Raw genomic sequence first — 16854 nt, 5'->3', positions numbered from 1 at the left:
CGGTACCCGCTGCCCGCTGCCCTAAGGGCGGCCGCTGCCCCCCAGCCCGGCCGCCCCGGGGCTGCCTTTGGCGGCGGAGCGCTCCCTCCCCCCTGCAGGGGAGGTTTTCGGGGGGGGTCCCCGTGCCCGCGCTGGGGGCAGCCCCCGGAGCCCCGGGGGGGCAGCGGCCGCCGTTATCCCCGCCCCCCGCCGCCTCCCGGAGCGGCGCCGCTCGGCACCGGCACCGGCACCGGCAGCGGAGGCGGCGGATGCCGGGGGGAGCGGCCGCAGCCCGAGGAAGGAGGTAGGGGGGTGGCCGGGGCGGGGGGCGGTGGGCCGGGGGCTGTTTGGCCCCAAATTGCCCCCAAATTGCCCCCAGCAGGGCAGGGGGTGGGGTAAAGAGGGGCTGAGGTTGAGCGGCCCCGCAGGGGTTAAGGCGGCTGTGGTATCTGCAGCGATATCGGCTGCGGGAAGGTGACATCTTCCCCCGCGGAGCTCCTTCTTTTTCAACATTTGGGGTCAAAATCTGCTCATCCCCTCCCCGTGCCCCCACCCCGTCCCGCTTGGCCCTTATGGGGCGCGGGGCGGTGGGGCTGGGGGGACGGAGGGAGGATGGAGCGGGGGCTCCGTGGGGATGCTTTGCACTGCGGCGCTTTTTGGCTGACAGCTGCTTGAAAAGCGGGCGATCTGGGAAGGAAAGGAGCTTGCTGGCTTTTGTCCTGTCACCCGCTGCATCTCGGGGGGTCCAAGCCGGGGTTTCCTCCCCAGGCTGCTGCATTAAGGAGCCAAAACCCACCGAGGTCTCCGCTGTCGGGCAGGACAGACACACACCCAGCATCTGTGCCAATAAGTGGGAGGAAATCTAATTTATTTTTTTCCTCTGATGCCGACAGATTCTTGCTTATGTTAGCAAGAAGCGCGGCTCATTTCAGATCTGACCCCCCCCAAAATAAATGCTATTGAGAGGGCAGGAATAAAAGTCGGCTTCGTTCTCGCGCTTCCTGCTGGCGGTCTTTGTGCAGGCAGGGACGGAGGCTCAGCTGCAGCAGGCACGCAGCAGGCAAACGCTGCTGGGCACGTTTCGATCGATTGATCGCTGTGGTGTAAACAGAAAAAAAAATAAAAAAATAAATTAAAAAAAAAAAAGCCCAGCAAGCTCTGAATGAAATTAGTTACTGTGGCACCGAATTAACCAGTACCCACGCCGACGCAGAAATCTCAGTGAGGAGTCAGCTGGCAAGCAGTGCCCTGCTTCCTCCTCCCTGTGCCAGCAGGGATGCTGCAGGGAGTTTGGCTTCCTGAGCAGGGACTGTGGGGCAAAGCAACCCCAAAAGCACCGGGCACTGCTTGTGGTTGAGGTGTTTGCTGGCAGGGGGCTCCTGCTGTGGGAACGTGCTGGCGATGGTCAAATGGCTTGTGCAAGGTGGGGTTGGGACTTGGGGGACACAGAGAAGGTCCCAAGGGAGCCAAAACAGGGTTCAAGTTCATGAGATTACAATGGGGCACAAATCAGGAGGTGAGGAGGGGTGTGGGGAGGCTGGGTGCTGTTCCCACTGCTCGTGGCAGAGCCTGGCGGAGCTGCTTTTTGGGTGCTACGCGAGCTTTCTCCTCTTTTCTGCAGCAGCCATGCCCCACTTCCTGGACTGGTTCGTGCCCGTGTACCTGATGATCTCCATCCTCATCCTGGTGGGCTTTGGGGCCTGCATTTACTACTTCGAGCCTGGACTGCAGGAAGCCCACAAGTGGCGGACGCAGAGGCCGATCATGGAGCGAGACCTGCGGAAGACGCTGATGATTCGGGACAACCTGGCCTTCGGGGTGCCCGAGGTCTGACGTGCTGTCCGTGAGGGGCACGCTCTCGGCACCGCCAGGAGAGCCCCTCGGGGTGGCAGAAGGCTGGAGGTGGGGGGATGACAGCCTGTCCCCCGTCCCCTAGGCTTGTGCAGGCCACCAGCTCGGGGCTTTCCACGTGCTCGTAGCCCATCCTCCAGCCAAGGACTCCTGCTCCCTGCCATGGACGGTGTCTCCTCGGGGAGGCTGACAAGCCATTCATGTGAAGGGTCCCACATTTGTCACCTGAGCTGGGGCTGCCGGCTTCTTGACACGACCTCGAGTGGTCTCTGCAGGGCTACGGGAGCCTTTCTCTTCTAGTCCTGAACCAAAAGCTTTTATCCCTGCTTCAGGCACACTGCTTTTCTGTGTGGGTGTTGGAGACGGAGACTTCAGAGCTCAGCGCTCACAGGCTGACATTTCCAGGTGCTCTACATTCGCACTGAACCTCTGCTGAGGAGTTTCCTCCGAGCCCCACATCACACAGGGCCATTCTGTGGTTCTCCAGGAAGAGTCAAGGCCAGATTTGTCATGTGAACTTCTGATCTGCCCGGCAGGACACTTTTCTGCGAGCTGGCTTCTTCAGTCCCCTGCACCCATAGTCCTGAGGTGGCATGGGCACCAAGCCCGCTGCCACTGTCCCCTAGCTGTCACCCCAATGCCAGCTCTGAACCATTCTCCACCTGCTCGTGGCTGACAAGGGACACTGCACCGTCCAGTGAGGTGGGCCAGCGGTGCTGCCCCTCGTCCTGGACCCAACCCCTACGATGTGGGTCTTGCACAAAACCCCACGTTGGTGTCGTTTGCACTTCCTCGGGACTGAACTTCCGCCAAAACCCTGCTCAGAGGTGTGATGCTGGGTCTTCGTGGGCATTCACATCACTCCTGCATGTCATGCTCCTGCCTGCCCCTCTTGCCTTCCTTCTTCTGTGGCCCCAAGGGATGAGGAGAAGGCACTGGGCTGATCAGTGATGTGCTCTTTGGTAATACTCCAGGGATGAGAGGCAATGTTTGACTCTAAGGGTTTTGGCTCAGGAGAGCATGAGTCAGGACATCCTGTAAATACCCAGGGTCTTTCTGGGCCATCTCATCCCCGCAGAATGCAGTAGCACCACTGTTATTTTCCGCACCAAACCCAGGCACACTGGTGGGAGTTTTCTGTCTCTGTTTCAAGCCAGAGAAGTCGAGAGTCCTTCTGTTCAGACGAAACCCAGGGACCTTGATGTGAGTACCCTAACCTGGTAGTCTCACTCAGCAGGAAAGTGGAGCGAGTGGGATTTCTCCTGCACCAAAATTTGCACTTGCCCTCTCGAGCAAAGGCTCAAAGTGCAGGTGCAGCCTCAGACAGGTCAATCCCACGTATTTTTGTGCCTTGGTGACTCAGGGCTGTGAAAGGGACTGCACTGCTTGGTTCCAGGTGCCACCTTCGGTTGCATTGCTCGCACTCCTGCCCTGCCACACAACACAGCCACAGCCACAGCCACCAGCACCTTGCCCTGACCGTGCCAGAGCTCACAGCCAGGGCTGCAACGCAACCGGGCCCCAGCTGGAAAAATAAGGTAGCAATAAAAACCTCTGCACTAGGGAAAGGGGCTCGGAGAGGCCGGGGAGGGACTAACCCATCCCTCTGCAACCCCCAAACCCGCTTTCATCGCTGAGTCAAAAGAGAAGAGCGAAAGCCACCAGCCTGGTAAATACGAGAGGAGCTGTGGCTCCGGGTGGGAGGTGGGAGCTAGCAGCCCACGCGGTGATAGGGCTCGGCCTCTCGGCACCTCTTCCCTCCTCCGTGGCACCCCTGTGTGAGCCCTGCCCGATTTCATCTCTGCTCTGCCCAGGACTCGCTGTAGAAACCGAGCAAAAAGCAGCAGCCAAACAGGATGAGGCTGCACTAGCAAGTGTTTATTTACCACCCCGGCTTACGTTTCACGCTGTTTGGCCCCGATGCGATCAGTGTTGAGCCAGGTATTTCCCACAGTCACTACGTTTTGCACTGTCAGTGGTGTCCCAGCCCTCCACAGTGGATAAAGGTGTGTGCAAACCATGCGTCCGCTGCTTGGTTTCCTTTCGGTTTGCCTGCGAGCTGCCTGCCTCCAGCCCAGGGCAGCCAGCAAGGAGCACGCTGTGCTTTGGCTTCTCAGGGCAGCTCTCCATCGGCAAGCCTCCTGTGCTGGGCACGCTGACGGGGTGTCTGGGAACAATTACGCCGAAGGCAAACTCTGGCTGAAAACTGAGACCGCGTCTCCTCTGTGAGACCTGTGCAGCTGTAGAGACCTCGAGGGAAGCGGTCTCAGACACTGAATTAAGCTGCATGAAGCACTGGAGAAGATACTTAGTGCTGGAAACAGCAGGCAGCATCAGGATGGTCTTTTTCTCCTTCTCTTTCTCTTTTTTTTCTGCGCGGTGCATAGAAATTGCACCGCCCGGGCCTCCTGCCCATGCAATTGATGAAACAGGGGCTGGCCCCAGAGATTGTTACACTGGAATCCGCCATTAAAAAATAAAAGAGAGAGAGAAAGAGAAAGGGAAAACGTTTCAAAGTTTCAACTTTTTAATTGCCTTGTTTTTTCGAGAGCCAGCCTTGCACCAGCAGGCCCGCGAGCACAGAGGCGCTGCCACGCTGGACACGGGGCCGCGGCGTGGGGCTGCCCCCCAGCACAGCCTGCCCTCTCCCAGCCATGGGGCAGGCCTGGCGGGGGGCATGGGGCCAAGAATGCGCCGGGGCGGGGGTGAGAGCAGCCAGGGAGCCAGCGTGGGGGCACCTCGGGCCGGCCACAAGCGGCCCATTGTGGCGGCCGGAGGCGGGCACCGCTCGGGCTGCCCGGGAGGACGGCAGCCGCTCGGCGCAGAGGGCAGCGGCTCGGGGGGCACCCCGGCAGCCCCCAGCCCGGCGGCAGGCAAGGCCTGGCCCCTGCGGCCATGCTGGCCCTGCTCGGCCCGGCCTGATCCCTGCCCTCGCGCCTCTGCTCGCAGCCCGCCATGGAGGAGGACGTCGCCCCGGGCCCTCGCCCCGCCGGCCCCAGCCGCATCCCCCCGCCGCGGCGGTACGGCCCCTGCGGGACCCCCACCCAGCGGAGCTGCCTCTGGGTCACCCTGCGGCATGGGGGGACCCCCTGGCAGCGGCTGCGGGGCCCAGCCCCCGTCACCCCCGTCCCCCCGCGCCCCCGGCACGCTCCGGGGTCTGGCGGGGCCGAGGCTGTCCCAGCGGAGAAGATGCCGGGCACCGGGGACCCACGCACCGGTGGGTCTGCGCTGCGGGGAGGGATGGGGGCACCCGGGGGCTCGGTGTGGGGCAGGATGGGGGGCACGGGGGTGTCCCCTCTTCCCCGATGGTGCTGAGGAAGAGTGGAGGAGCCGGGGGAGAGTGGTATCTGGAGGGGAAATGTGTCTGTCTGTCCAGCAAGGTCTCAGAGCTGGCAATGTACCAGCGAAAGTTTGGTGCCCCAGCATGGTGTGGCCATGGCACCCGGTGGGGATTGTTGGAGAAGGGAAGGGACATCTCGCTCCGGAGCAGCCAGCCCGGGCAGGAGGGCAGCCAGGTGACCCTCGGGGCTCCCCAAACACAGCTGGCAGCACCTCACCCCGCTCCCCGCACACGCGTGTGCACACGCACGCACGCACACACCGCGGTACACGCGCAGGGCATGGCCGTGCCTCTGCACCCGGGGCCGGCAGCCAGCAGTCACGGTGCCAGGGGAGGAGAGGTTTCTCACGCCTCCGCAAGCAGAGCTGAAGGGCAAATTGGTCTTGACAAACCGTTTCCAAATTCCCTCTCTCCTGGAGACCTTGCCACCCCGCAACCCCCCAAAATACCCGTGGGGCTGAGTGGTTTCTCAGCCAGGAAGGGTTAAATATCCCCCCGTAAACAACGGCAGCATCCAGGGATGCTCTGCAGCCGCTGGGGAGCAGGGAGGCAGAGGGCAAGAAGAGCCAGTGCGTCATGGGGAGGGGGGGGCTGCACCTTGTGCACCCGAGGGGGTCCCTGCGGGGTGCGGGGAGCCCACCCGTGGCGGCCCCCAGTTCCCAAAGCTGGGGCTGGATCCGGGGAGGGTGCGCGGGGGGAGATTTTGCAGCGATGTTTAATATTCAGGTCACATGACGGTGGCAGCAGGAGCAGCACCAGCATCCCCGCTCAGCTGAAATAGCCGCTGGAGAAGGAGGGGAAAAAAGGAGAGGGGGGGAGAGAAGAGGACAGGGAAGAAAGAGAGAGAGGTAAAAGCGGAGCTTCGTAGCCCACCGCGCTGCGCCAGCGTCAGGCTAGGAAAGTGGGGGGGAACCCACCCCCTTGGGAGAGCGCTCGCAGACAAAGGGAGCTTCATGTTCAAAGGTAGGATGCTCCGGGCTCGGCAGGGCTGGGCGATGCCGGAGGGACGCTCGGGCTTTTCGTGCACACAGCCTCCGCACGCCGCTGAGCTCCGGCTGCTGGGGCTGAATGGCTCTGAAGGGCAGAGGGGGAAATCGGTGCCGGCTTTGTGGGTTTTCTTCTTGTCTCTCGGTGCTGGCATTGCAGGAGAAGGAGCAGGGGTGGCGGTTGTGGTGCTGCTGCGGAGTAGCTGTCGCCAGGGGCTGCTCTGAAAGAAAGATATAATCCCAGCTGGTCCAGGGCTGGGGAAAGCCCACGAGCCGCTCTGCCACTGGCTTGTCCCTTGCCACTGACAGGCAGCCGCTGCCGGGGCAGTGGGGACGCCCTGCGCTGCTCCCTGGGCATCTGCGCAGGAGGCAGCGGGCGGGCAGGGGACAGGCAGCTCCGGAGGGATGGACACCCTGGTCCTGGGGTGCTCAGCATCCTCTGGCCTCGGGGTGCAGCCCAGGCCAGGCCAGCTGCCGAGGGTACAGCCCCTTCACCCCCAGCTCCTGCATCTCCAGAGGCTTCGGCACACGCTGCCCCAGGTGGAACCGCTGCGGCCCCGGCAGAGCCCGAGGAGGAAGGGCGCTGCCAGCACGGCACGGCTGGGATAAGTTTCCCTGCTCAAAATGCCTGGTGATGCTCAGGCGGTGGAGTGGGACACGGGGCTGGGGCCACACGGGTGGCAGGGGCTGGATTAGGACTCACGGGTGGGTCGGTGCCCCCGGAGGGCCTTGTGCCGCACGGGAGGAGAGGCGCAGCGAGGCCGTGGATGTGTTACAGGGGGGCTGAGCAGCCTCGCCATGCTCTGGGAGATGGATTCGTGGTGCTGGCCGGCTGCTTCCAGCCCTCCCTCCCTCTTGCCACTCAGACAAAGGACGGAAGGCAGGGGGAGGGGATAAGACTGTATCTAGGTTATGGGGTCTGGCCTGCCCCAGGACACAGGGGATGGAAGTCTGAGCCCGCGGCCGACCCGCAGGGCTGCCTCCATCGCCAGCAAGCTGCTGCAGATGCCAGGGGCGGATGGATGTGGTGCAGCAGCACCGGCCTTCCCGGAGAGGTTTTGGGGTGGATTGGTGGATGCTGGAGGCCAGAGCCAGCTGGGACCCCTCCGGGCACCCGGTGCTGCTCCATCCCTGCCTGCCCGGCCCCAGGCACTGCGGCTCTCCTCTCCATGCAGCACCCGGGAGCAGAGGGATCACCAGCAGCCGCCCTCTTAAATCAGCTTCTCTCAGCCTGCAGAACAAAGCAGCAGGGAAACGGGTGGGAGCGCCAGCAGCGGATGCGAGCGGTTAACCTTGGTTAACCCCCTTTTCATTATCAGCTGCACCGAGCACGGTGGGCTGTCAGGGGTTCATCGCGGGGAGCAGCCAGGGGGCTGCGGGGTGTGCCCAGGGTGCGTAATGCTGCCTCTTGACCATTCGGTCAGAGCTTTAATGAGGCTTCCGAGCAGTGCTAGCCTTACATCCCCTACAGAAGGAGACCTCTGGAGGTCTTTTTTCTTGCACTTGGGGTTTTTTATAGGTGCTCAGGCTGCTGGGACCTGACTCCAAAATACCTGCTTTGGCCACAACAAGCTCCTGGCTCCAGCAGCGAAGCCTGCCAAGAAATGGCCAAGTGTTGCCATGTCCACAGCAGGGTTAGCAACATCTGGCAGCTCTGGGCAAATTGTTCCTCAGCGCAGAGAGATCGAGGGATGGGTTATCAACCTTTTGGTGAGCCTTGAGGCTGGCTGCCAGCTCTGTCCTTGTGTCCCTGGTACAGGTGGCACGGAGCAGCTCAGGAGAGGACAAGTGGGGCAGGGCCCTCTGTGCTGCGCCAGAGCCATGGGCTTTCCTGGCTGGCAGCAGCTTTGAGAAAGCTGGAAAAAGACACGGGGAGCCTCGGGGGAGGCTGTGTCAGCAGGGGGGTGCAGGCCGGCTGTGACGGCTGTAGGAACGGATTGCAGCTGAGAAGCACTCGGCTGGGCGGGCTGCCTCCGCCGGCAGCGTGAGGAGCTCCCAGCTGCCAGCCCGGCTTGGCCAGCGCTTCGTCTTCTGCCCTGGTCCCTGAGGGTGCTGCTTGCTTCTGCAGAAGAGGGTGGTGATGGCTGGGAGAGCCCCTGCTCCGTGGGGAAGGGCAGGAAGGCATCCTGCTGCAGGCCTCTCAGTGAGATGGAGGTGGCACGAAGGCCCGACCCTAAGGACGTTACCTCAGGGCTGTTCACAGGCTGTTCACCTTCCACACAGCAAAAAGCTTATATAAAATGTGTTTTTCGCCTGTGTAGAGCAGCCCTTTGTGTCTGCACAGACACTTTGATATGGCAGGCAGGTTCACCAGCCACCCCCACAGCTAACCCTGTCCAGGAACAAAATCTCCCTGCCCTCTACCCAGCCCCTGACCTGACCTGGCCAAGATTTTGGGACCCCAGACTGGTGCTGTCAGTGTCCCCAGCCCTGTGACCCCTGAGTTGTCTTCCTCCCCAGGAGGTGTCTGTCCCTCGCCAAATGGCAGTCGCCTGAGGGATCTGCTGAGAGGAGCGAAAAAGCACCACCAAAATAATGGAAAGGGGTAATTTAGTGTGAGGTACTTGAATGGGAGCAGCATACAGAATAAGAGGAGTGCTTAGCAAGCAAAAACACATGCTGTCTCTGTCCTGGAAAAATAAGCATCTAATGAGACAAAGAATGGGGGAGCTGAGTAATTAGAGTGGGAGAGGCTCCAGCTTGCAGCTGGGCCGTATGCGAAGGGTGCTTGGTTCCCGTCCCCTTCATCTTCCTTCCCAGAGCCAGCCCTCACACTCCCCGTCCCCAACAATTACGGCCTCTCCCCCATGCCCTGTCCTCTCCCCACCTCGGGTTCCTCCTGCGGTGGGTGGGAGCTGCTCGCTAACGAGGCAAGAGCTGGAGATGAATGGCTGAAGCCCGCCCCGAGCTGTGTGTGCTGTCATCCAAAAAGGAGTTGGAACGGCTGGAAAGCCCGAAGGCACTTTCTCTCTGTCAGTTTGTTTTGCATGGAAGGAGCAAGGACAGGAGGGAGGAGAGAAAGGCACAGCTGATTAGCTTCTTGGTGGGCACGACACAACCCACCGGCCTGTGGGAAGGACAAAAGCACGGAGGTTGTTGCCATGCTTTGCATTTCCACCTTTGCCTTATTCTGTGGAGCTCAGCACAGAGTCATGCAGCCTCTCCCGGCAGGGGCCAAGCTTGCAAGCCCCCACATTAATTCCCAAACTCTGTTTCGATGCCAGAATTTGATAGATGACAATTTTTGAAAGTCTGTTCCATTACGAATTTTGTGCTGAAGTTGGAGGGGCAAGCCTCTAGCGATCCTGATGAGAACCAGGAGGCAAATCAAATCAAATCTAGGCCGAGAGGTACAAGAGTATGCAGGAAACTCGGGTGGATGTTCCTCCAAGAAGAGCCTTACTGCTAAAATCTTCCCATTCAATCCTGCTTGGCAGCCCTTGAAAAGGACACACAAAGCTGACCTCCACCCCTGGGACAGGGCAGCAGGGAGGTCCCTGTTATACCTGAGTGATGCTTTTTCAATCTCTCTCCCTGTGCAGGACCAGTGGAGAGCAAAACTGAAGCAGCCATGTCTGAGCTCGTCCCAGAGCCGCGACAGAAACCAGCCGTGCCGATGAAACCCATGGGCATTAACGCCAACTTGCTGGGCTACATCGGTATCGACACCATCATTGAGCAGATGCGCAAGAAGACCATGAAGACAGGTTTCGACTTCAACATCATGGTTGTAGGTAGGCAGAGACCGGTGGAGGTGCTGGGAGCCATGGCTGGGTGCTCTCCCGTGAGGCCGGGAAGGGAGGGCAGGAGGGAGCGGCCGGTGCTTGCTCTAGGGGAAAGGGCAGCTGGCACAAGGCAAGGAGATGCCTACAGCCCTTCCTCCTGCCTGCCTGGCTCCATCCCCAGGGCCTGCTGTCAGTGCATAAGCCACGAGCTTTTTCTTTGCAATCCTCAGGTCAGAGCGGGCTGGGAAAGTCGACGCTGGTGAACACCCTCTTCAAATCCCAGGTTAGCCGCAAATCTTCGGGCTGGAACCGGGAGGAGAAGATCCCCAAGACAGTGGAGATCAAAGCCATTGGGCACGGTAAGAGCCAGGCTGCTGGGGTGCAGGCCATGCTGATGCTTCAGCATGGTCCAGCAGAAGACCCCAGTACCCTGTGCCAGCAGTATGTTGCTGTAAGGCAGCCCTTTCTCCACGGGAAGCTGAAGGAGAAATGCCAGTTTTAGGTGACCTCAGACCCGGCCGAGGCTTTTCTTAACCAGGGATGCATGCCACTGATGCCATAGCCAAAAGGAAGAGGTAGAAAAAGTGCTACAGATATTTCCCCTGCCAAGACTTTAGTCTGCATGTGTGGATTAACCTTGTGATAAGTCATTCCCACCTGCAGACATTCACTGCTCTGTGTAAGGTAGCTTTTGTGCAGGGGGTACCAAAATTGGGAGTCAGGAGCTCATGTGGGGTCACAACTGCTGAGCCATGACACAGCCTGGCCTAGTCTTACTTGGTGGGCAAAGATAAGGGCAGAGAGCTCTTGTTCCTGTAGGGCACAGAGACGTGTTTCATGCTGGAGCAGGCTCCCAGGGAAGTTTATGATTGTTTGCAATTTCTTCCCCAGTTATTGAAGAAGGTGGTGTCAAAATGAAGCTGACAGTGATCGACACCCCAGGATTTGGAGACCAGATCAACAATGAGAACTGGTGAGCTGTACCCAGTTACAGGACCTTGCAACCCCAGTAAAGGGCTGCAGTCAAGTTGATACCTGGAGTGATGCTCACCTGCTTGGCCTGGAACGTGGCTGGGATTCTGTTGTGCTTGGGGAGGGGGTCAATAATGGGGATGTGCAATTGTAAGCTTATGTGCATGATCCAAATCACTGCCAGAAAACCAGGCAAAAAAACTTAATCCCCTTCCCAGGATGAGTTCCCCCAACTTCCACATATAGCTGAAAGTTAAGCTGTTCTGCCCCAACTCAGCCAATCCATTTTTTTCCCAGATTTATCCCAAAGAGCAACCTTCAGCAGCCTCCCACCACAGCACCAACAGGTCTTTCCTTCCTCCCTCCACTGATTTAACTGCTGAATTCCACTGTGGTCCACAAAAGCCCCTCATCACAGTCAGAGAAAGTCTTAAACCTCTCTGCTGATGTTGAGGTGCTCTTGGTGCATATATTTTATGCCAGAGCTTGCTTTGCTGCAGTCAGAGCAGGGAACGCTGTAGGCAGGAACATGAGGAGATTTGTACCTGTCTTTTCATCTCTCTCTCCCACCTTAACAGCTGGGAGCCTATCGAGAAATACATCAACGAGCAATACGAAAAATTTCTGAAAGAGGAAGTGAATATCGCAAGGAAGAAGCGAATTCCAGACACACGAGTGCACTGCTGCCTCTACTTCATCTCCCCCACAGGCCACTCGTACGTACAAAGTCCCTTGTCCTTCCTCACCCCCTCTGTGGCAGGCATATGCCCTGCACCGCTCTGTCTCAGCCTCACAGCCTGCCCACAGAGCTTAATTTAGGCTGCTGCAGAGCTTAAAGGAGCCTGGGATAAGAAAGGCAGGAGAAACACCACTGTGTTTTTTGGGAGGATGGATGGGAAGAAGGAGAAGCAATCACAGTGGCAGCAAGAGGGTTATGTGCAAGGGAGGTTTTGCTGATGCCCCGATGCTGGGAGAGGCACCAGGATGAAGGGTGAGGATGGTAGAAGTGACACCTTCATGCTGTTCCTTCTTGGGCTGCAGCCTGCGGCCTCTGGACCTGGAGTTCATGAAGCACCTCAGCAAGGTAGTGAACATCATCCCGGTTATCGCCAAGGCTGACACCATGACCCTGGAGGAGAAGATCGAATTCAAACAGAGAGTGAGTATCTCCGCTCCTGCGTGGGGTCCCTCCCTGCCACGGCTGGGAGATGGGAGACACGAGCTGTATCCTTCCTGCTGGACTGCAGCACAGCCCCCAGGGACACAGTCCCACAGAGTACAGCATGGGGATGGTGTGTAAGCCCTGCCACTGTCCTGAAAATACAGCTGCCCATGGCTCTGAGGGCACTTGTTCAGGGGGATATCCCCATGACAGCCCATCATAAGCTCTGTCACGGGATCTGCAGAGCCAGACAAGTAAGCAGGGCTGGGGAAGGATGACTTGTCACTGCTGCCATGTGTCCTCACATTGCTGCACACTTCCCTGGGGACAACCCCTCCACCCTTTCCCTGCTGGAAGGGTCTCCCAGACACATCTACCCTCAAGCTTGTGGTACTTGTGCTCCAAAATGTCTCTCTGCCCAGGTGCGCAAAGAGCTCGAAGTAAACGGAATCGAGTTTTACCCCCAGAAAGAATTTGATGAGGACTTGGAGGATAAAACAGAGAACGACAAGATCAGGGTAGGATACGTTTTACTGTGGGAGGGGAAGGGGGGGATGAGGGCTGGTCAGATTTAATGAGTGTAAAGCATGTGTCACTGGAAGGTTTTAGGTGCTACATGGTCCCCACATGAAAGATGCAGTGGACATAAGGGATGGTCGTTCATCCTTCCTAGCTTCATTTGTCCCTGTCATTGTCACAGGGTGCTGTGAAGGCTGAGCGAGGAAGGCCTGCATCTCTCTTCCTCTTACTGAATGCTCTGTTTGGCCTCTGTTAAGGACCAAATGGGCCAGATGTGCAGTTGGTGTCCAGCCTCTGTCCCAAACAACCACCCCGTGAGCCCTCACATCCACTGACCAGACTCTACTTGAGAATCAGTCTGGTGCTCTGCCCTGCCAGCCCCTGTGGGAAGGCCTGTCCCATCCCTCCCGCCTCAGAGAGTTAAAAACCATCTAATTTCCAGCCTGTGTTTGTTCATGGCCAAGCTGTACCTAAGACTATGTCCATGTTCTTGTCCCAATGTTGACTTGAGCACTTCTGCCTAGTGGCCCCATGCACCACTCATTTGCAGAGAACAGGCTTATCCTCTGCTGGCCTTCTGGTCAGCTAAATGAGATAAACTTTGACTGAGCTTCCCATTCCTCAGCAGTCTGTGCGCCTAGTCGCTGTTTTCTGTGCCTGCTCCGGTTCAATTTGATTTTCTAACACTGGTGCAGGTACCCAATGCTTCCCTGTCTCTTTCGAGGTCTGAACTGGTCCACATCCTCTCTAAACAATCGCATCACGCTGGTGACTCGTGGTCATCTTGTGACTGGCTGGCGCATGGGGTCCTTCCCCTCCTTCAGTCTCTTTGCTTGTGCATAAGCTCAGAAGTCATAGCAGAAATTCTTGGTGCTATTCCCTAAATGCTGCTCTTTGTGCCGCAAACTTACATCCATCTCCCTCTGTACTGACAGCTCCTCCTGGCTTTGTGATGCTAGCGCATTTAGTTATCCCACTCACCGTTTTTTGTGGCGAGGCTATTAATGGAAATAAGATGTCTTCGGTGGCAGTCCTCAAGAAATTCCAGGAGTTACTGCCTTGCAGCCTGGCACTTGCCCTTTCTACTCCCCTAGCTGTCACAACCCCAGCAGAAATTCCCACCTCCCCCAGCTTAATTAATCATTTCCCATTTGGCAACGCATCACACACTCTGGGGAAGACCAGATGGGTTTTGCTGCTTCTCCAAACTGTTTGTTTGTGAGGAGGGCACCACGTTTCCTTCTGCACTTCAGCCTCATTACCCTAGGTTTGGTAGTCTCATAAGAAACAGGTTTCCTTTAAATCTTCATTCCTGTGGTAATTGCAATCCCTTCCCAGGCCCAGGGACATCTACAAAGCAGATAAATCCATGAATATCTGCACAGCCTTACAGATAATAGGGTCTCCTGCACCCTGTGCTTTGCAGACAGGTGCTTTCTGTTTTCTGAGGGAGGTGGAGGGGGAACAGTGATGGTGCTGCTCTCTGGAATGGGTTTGATAGGTCTCTCCACGTGTCTCTCCCCAGCAGGAAAGCATGCCCTTTGCAGTAGTGGGCAGTGACAAGGAGTACCAAGTGAATGGAAAAAGAGTCCTGGGCAGGAAAACACCTTGGGGAATCATTGAAGGTAAGGAAAATCTTGTTTCTGGGAGATGAAAGTACCTCTGCAGGCCCCAGTAATAGACTATGGTCCTGATAAAATGTCCCATGATTACCTTCCTGTGCCTTTGTGTTTTTTTGAAAAGAGGAGAATTTTTGGATAGCTCTGCTGTCAGGTGTTTGCACAACTGACATCCTTTCGGAAGAACACAGGCTCAGCCCACCTGAAGCATGCCCCACGGCAGTGACCTTGCCGTGCTCTGTAACCACAAAAGGGTTGCTGAAAATGGCAATATAACACTTGTTTGCTTTCTTTTCAGTGGAAAACCTCACTCACTGTGAATTTGCCCTCCTTCGAGATTTTGTCATCAGGTAAGGCCATGGTCATGCACAAGCTTGGTCTTGGTGAGAAGAGAATCTTCCTGAGACCCTCTTAGAGTGAAATCACCCCTATGGAAGGGAAGATAAAGCACATTTCAGGCAGTAAAAGCTTCTTTGGGGTAGGGTTGGGTTGAATTAAGGGGTAGTTGGGTAAGTTAAGGGGATGCTCTAGTGCCTCTCTTGACCACTGTGTCAAGCAGGTGCTAGTTTTCATGTATGATCCTGATGACTTAAGAAAACCAGAGTAATAGCACTTCCCCCGTACCCCAGTAAGGATATTAGGTTTCAAAAGCTTCTAGTTGATGCTGACATAGCTCTGCACTGGAGTCTGTGATAAAAAGGCCACTACCCCATCCTAGACCATGTGTCCTATCAGGCCAAGGGAGGGGTTGGAACATATGACCTGGAAGTGAAAAGCTCCTTATTTCATTCAGCTGTCATTGTCTTGTCCTATTTCAACATGTTTCATGAAGCTGTCTCAGCACAAATAATATCTGCCTCAGATTCTGTAGAAGACCTGCAAAGATCCAGGGTCACCTCTGTTCCCTACCAACACCCTAAGATTTTAAACAGCACCAAAAAAAACAAAGAAAAGAAGGGAAACACACTAAAGCCAGAGTCCTGAGACAGAGTAAAGCCAGAGTATTGAGACATTTCACCAGGTACAGTGCTTTGACATCACCATACTGCCCTCTTTTTGTACCATGGTACCATCCACAGCAGACGTGCTTTCCTTGAGTCTTCCAGTAAAAGCATTCTGACAAGCGATGATCACAAAACATAAGACAACCCAGGACCATGAGTTTTCCATGGACTATTGCCCACAGCAGTGTTCTGCAGGTTGTAGTCACTGGTGGACCTGATACTGGTGCTTCTTTGTCTCACCACTGCTGGAAGTGGGATGTGAGCTGAGTTAAGCTCTGTCTGCTCTCACACACCAGGCTGCCTGTCCCACAGGTCTGAGAGGGACAAGGCAAGCACAGCCAGGGATTTCAGCCCATATCCTGCATCCTGTGCTCATGCCCTCCTGAATTCTGGTGCTTCAGCTCTCCGCTGCATTACGGCACCTGTACAGAAAGAGGGTATATTCATTAACCAGACAGACTGCAGAAATCTTCCCTTTATCTCAGGGAATAAAATGAACATCAGAAAACTAACACTGACAGTGCTGATGTTGATTATCATATCCTCTTCCCAACCCCACCTTCATTTTGTCATGGGCAGGACCCACCTTCAGGACCTGAAAGAAGTGACCCACAACATCCACTACGAGACCTACAGGGCCAAGCGGCTGAATGACAACGGAGGGCTTCCCCCCATGACCACTGAGACAGAGGAAAACCACGAAAGTAATCTGTGAATGACCCCTCTCCGCTGTCACATCATGTCTCTGGATACGAAAACCCACCCCTGTTACCCTTGGCTCTACCGTGGGCCTGTCTCTGAAGCATGTGGAGCATCCTCTGTGTGCGAGAGGGTTGTGTGCGTGTGAGTGTGTGTGCCTGCACCTAACTGTGTGCCGGAAGGGGACCAAAGGCATCTCCTCCGTCCTTCCCAGACTGTCCTCATTCTTGGTTTGTTTTTTTTCCACAGCTGACTGTCCATCATCTTCCTTTCTCTTGTTTCTGTGTCTCAGCTGTGTGTCTTGTCTGGGGGAAATAGGAAGAGGGGAATGATTTATGGGGGTGAGAGGGCTTTGGAGGTGGGAGGTGTGGGGCATGCAGGGGTCCAGTTTTTTATCTCTTGGAGATATGGCAAGGAGAGACTCCAGGAGAGACGGTGGAGTTGGAGCACGTGCTATCTCCACATGATGGCTTTCTCCCAGGTCCTTGGCGAGTGGGAAGACAGCTGACTGCTCAGACAGGACGGTGGCCCAGCATTTTATCCCCCTTTCTTGCTGTGGCTTCCCAAAGGGAAATGGCAAGTTGGAAGTGGATAGATGGGAGAAGTGACAGACTGATGTGTTTTGTGGTGCGGGGGAAGTGAGTGGGGGGAGAAGATGCAGAATTAGATTTTGGGCCGTAGCAGCTACCTGAAAAGCATCAAAGTACTTGGGGGAAAGAGCCGTATTTTCCAAAAGTAAAGAGTAAAAGAACATCAGGATGTCTCCCTTGGTCTCCACTGGTGGTAGGAACACAAGAAATACTTTCTCCTCACATCTGTGCTGGCTACTCCAGCAGTCTCAGCCCGGTGCTACTCCCCAGCCCTCCTACTCTTCTCCTGGCTTCCCTGTCCTCCTTTATTTTTGTCCTCATTCCCATACCCCTTTACCCCTTCCTTTCATTCCCTTTCTTTTTTCTTTCTCTCTCTCTTTCTCTCTCTCTTTCTTTTTCTTTCTTTCT

At 56.6% G+C, this 16854-nt stretch overlaps 2 protein-coding genes across 4 annotated transcripts; both read left to right on the top strand.

The window, feature by feature from the left end:
• The first annotated feature begins 196 nt into the window (after window positions 1-196).
• Window positions 197-3852, top strand: SMIM45 (small integral membrane protein 45). Of its 2 annotated transcripts, none has more exons than XM_084497957.1 (2): window positions 197-283; window positions 1601-3852. In XM_084497957.1, exon 2 carries the CDS (start codon window positions 1606-1608, stop codon window positions 1810-1812), a length of 207 nt encoding a protein of 68 aa, XP_084354083.1. In that variant the 5' UTR covers window positions 197-283; window positions 1601-1605; the 3' UTR covers window positions 1813-3852. The 2 variants fall into 2 exon arrangements, with proteins under 2 accessions (XP_084354083.1, XP_084354084.1); XM_084497958.1 differs by having other exon boundaries at window positions 225-283; window positions 1604-3852.
• A 2042-nt stretch (window positions 3853-5894) lies between these two features.
• SEPTIN3 (septin 3) lies at window positions 5895-16136 on the top strand. Of its 2 annotated transcripts, none has more exons than XM_084523477.1 (10): window positions 5895-6133; window positions 9699-9890; window positions 10112-10240; window positions 10773-10854; window positions 11432-11569; window positions 11895-12012; window positions 12438-12533; window positions 14063-14159; window positions 14452-14503; window positions 15737-16136. In XM_084523477.1, exons 1-10 carry the CDS (start codon window positions 6124-6126, stop codon window positions 15870-15872), a joined length of 1050 nt encoding a protein of 349 aa, XP_084379603.1. In that variant the 5' UTR covers window positions 5895-6123; the 3' UTR covers window positions 15873-16136. The 2 variants fall into 2 exon arrangements, with proteins under 2 accessions (XP_084379603.1, XP_084379602.1); XM_084523476.1 differs by having other exon boundaries at window positions 14060-14159.
• The last annotated feature ends 718 nt before the right edge of the window (window positions 16137-16854 follow it).

This window comes from Aythya ferina (assembly GCF_964211825.1).
Source record: "Aythya ferina genome assembly, chromosome: 1".
NCBI classification, from domain to species: Eukaryota; Metazoa; Chordata; class Aves; order Anseriformes; family Anatidae; genus Aythya; species Aythya ferina.
This window is presented reverse-complemented; position numbering and strand designations above follow the sequence as displayed.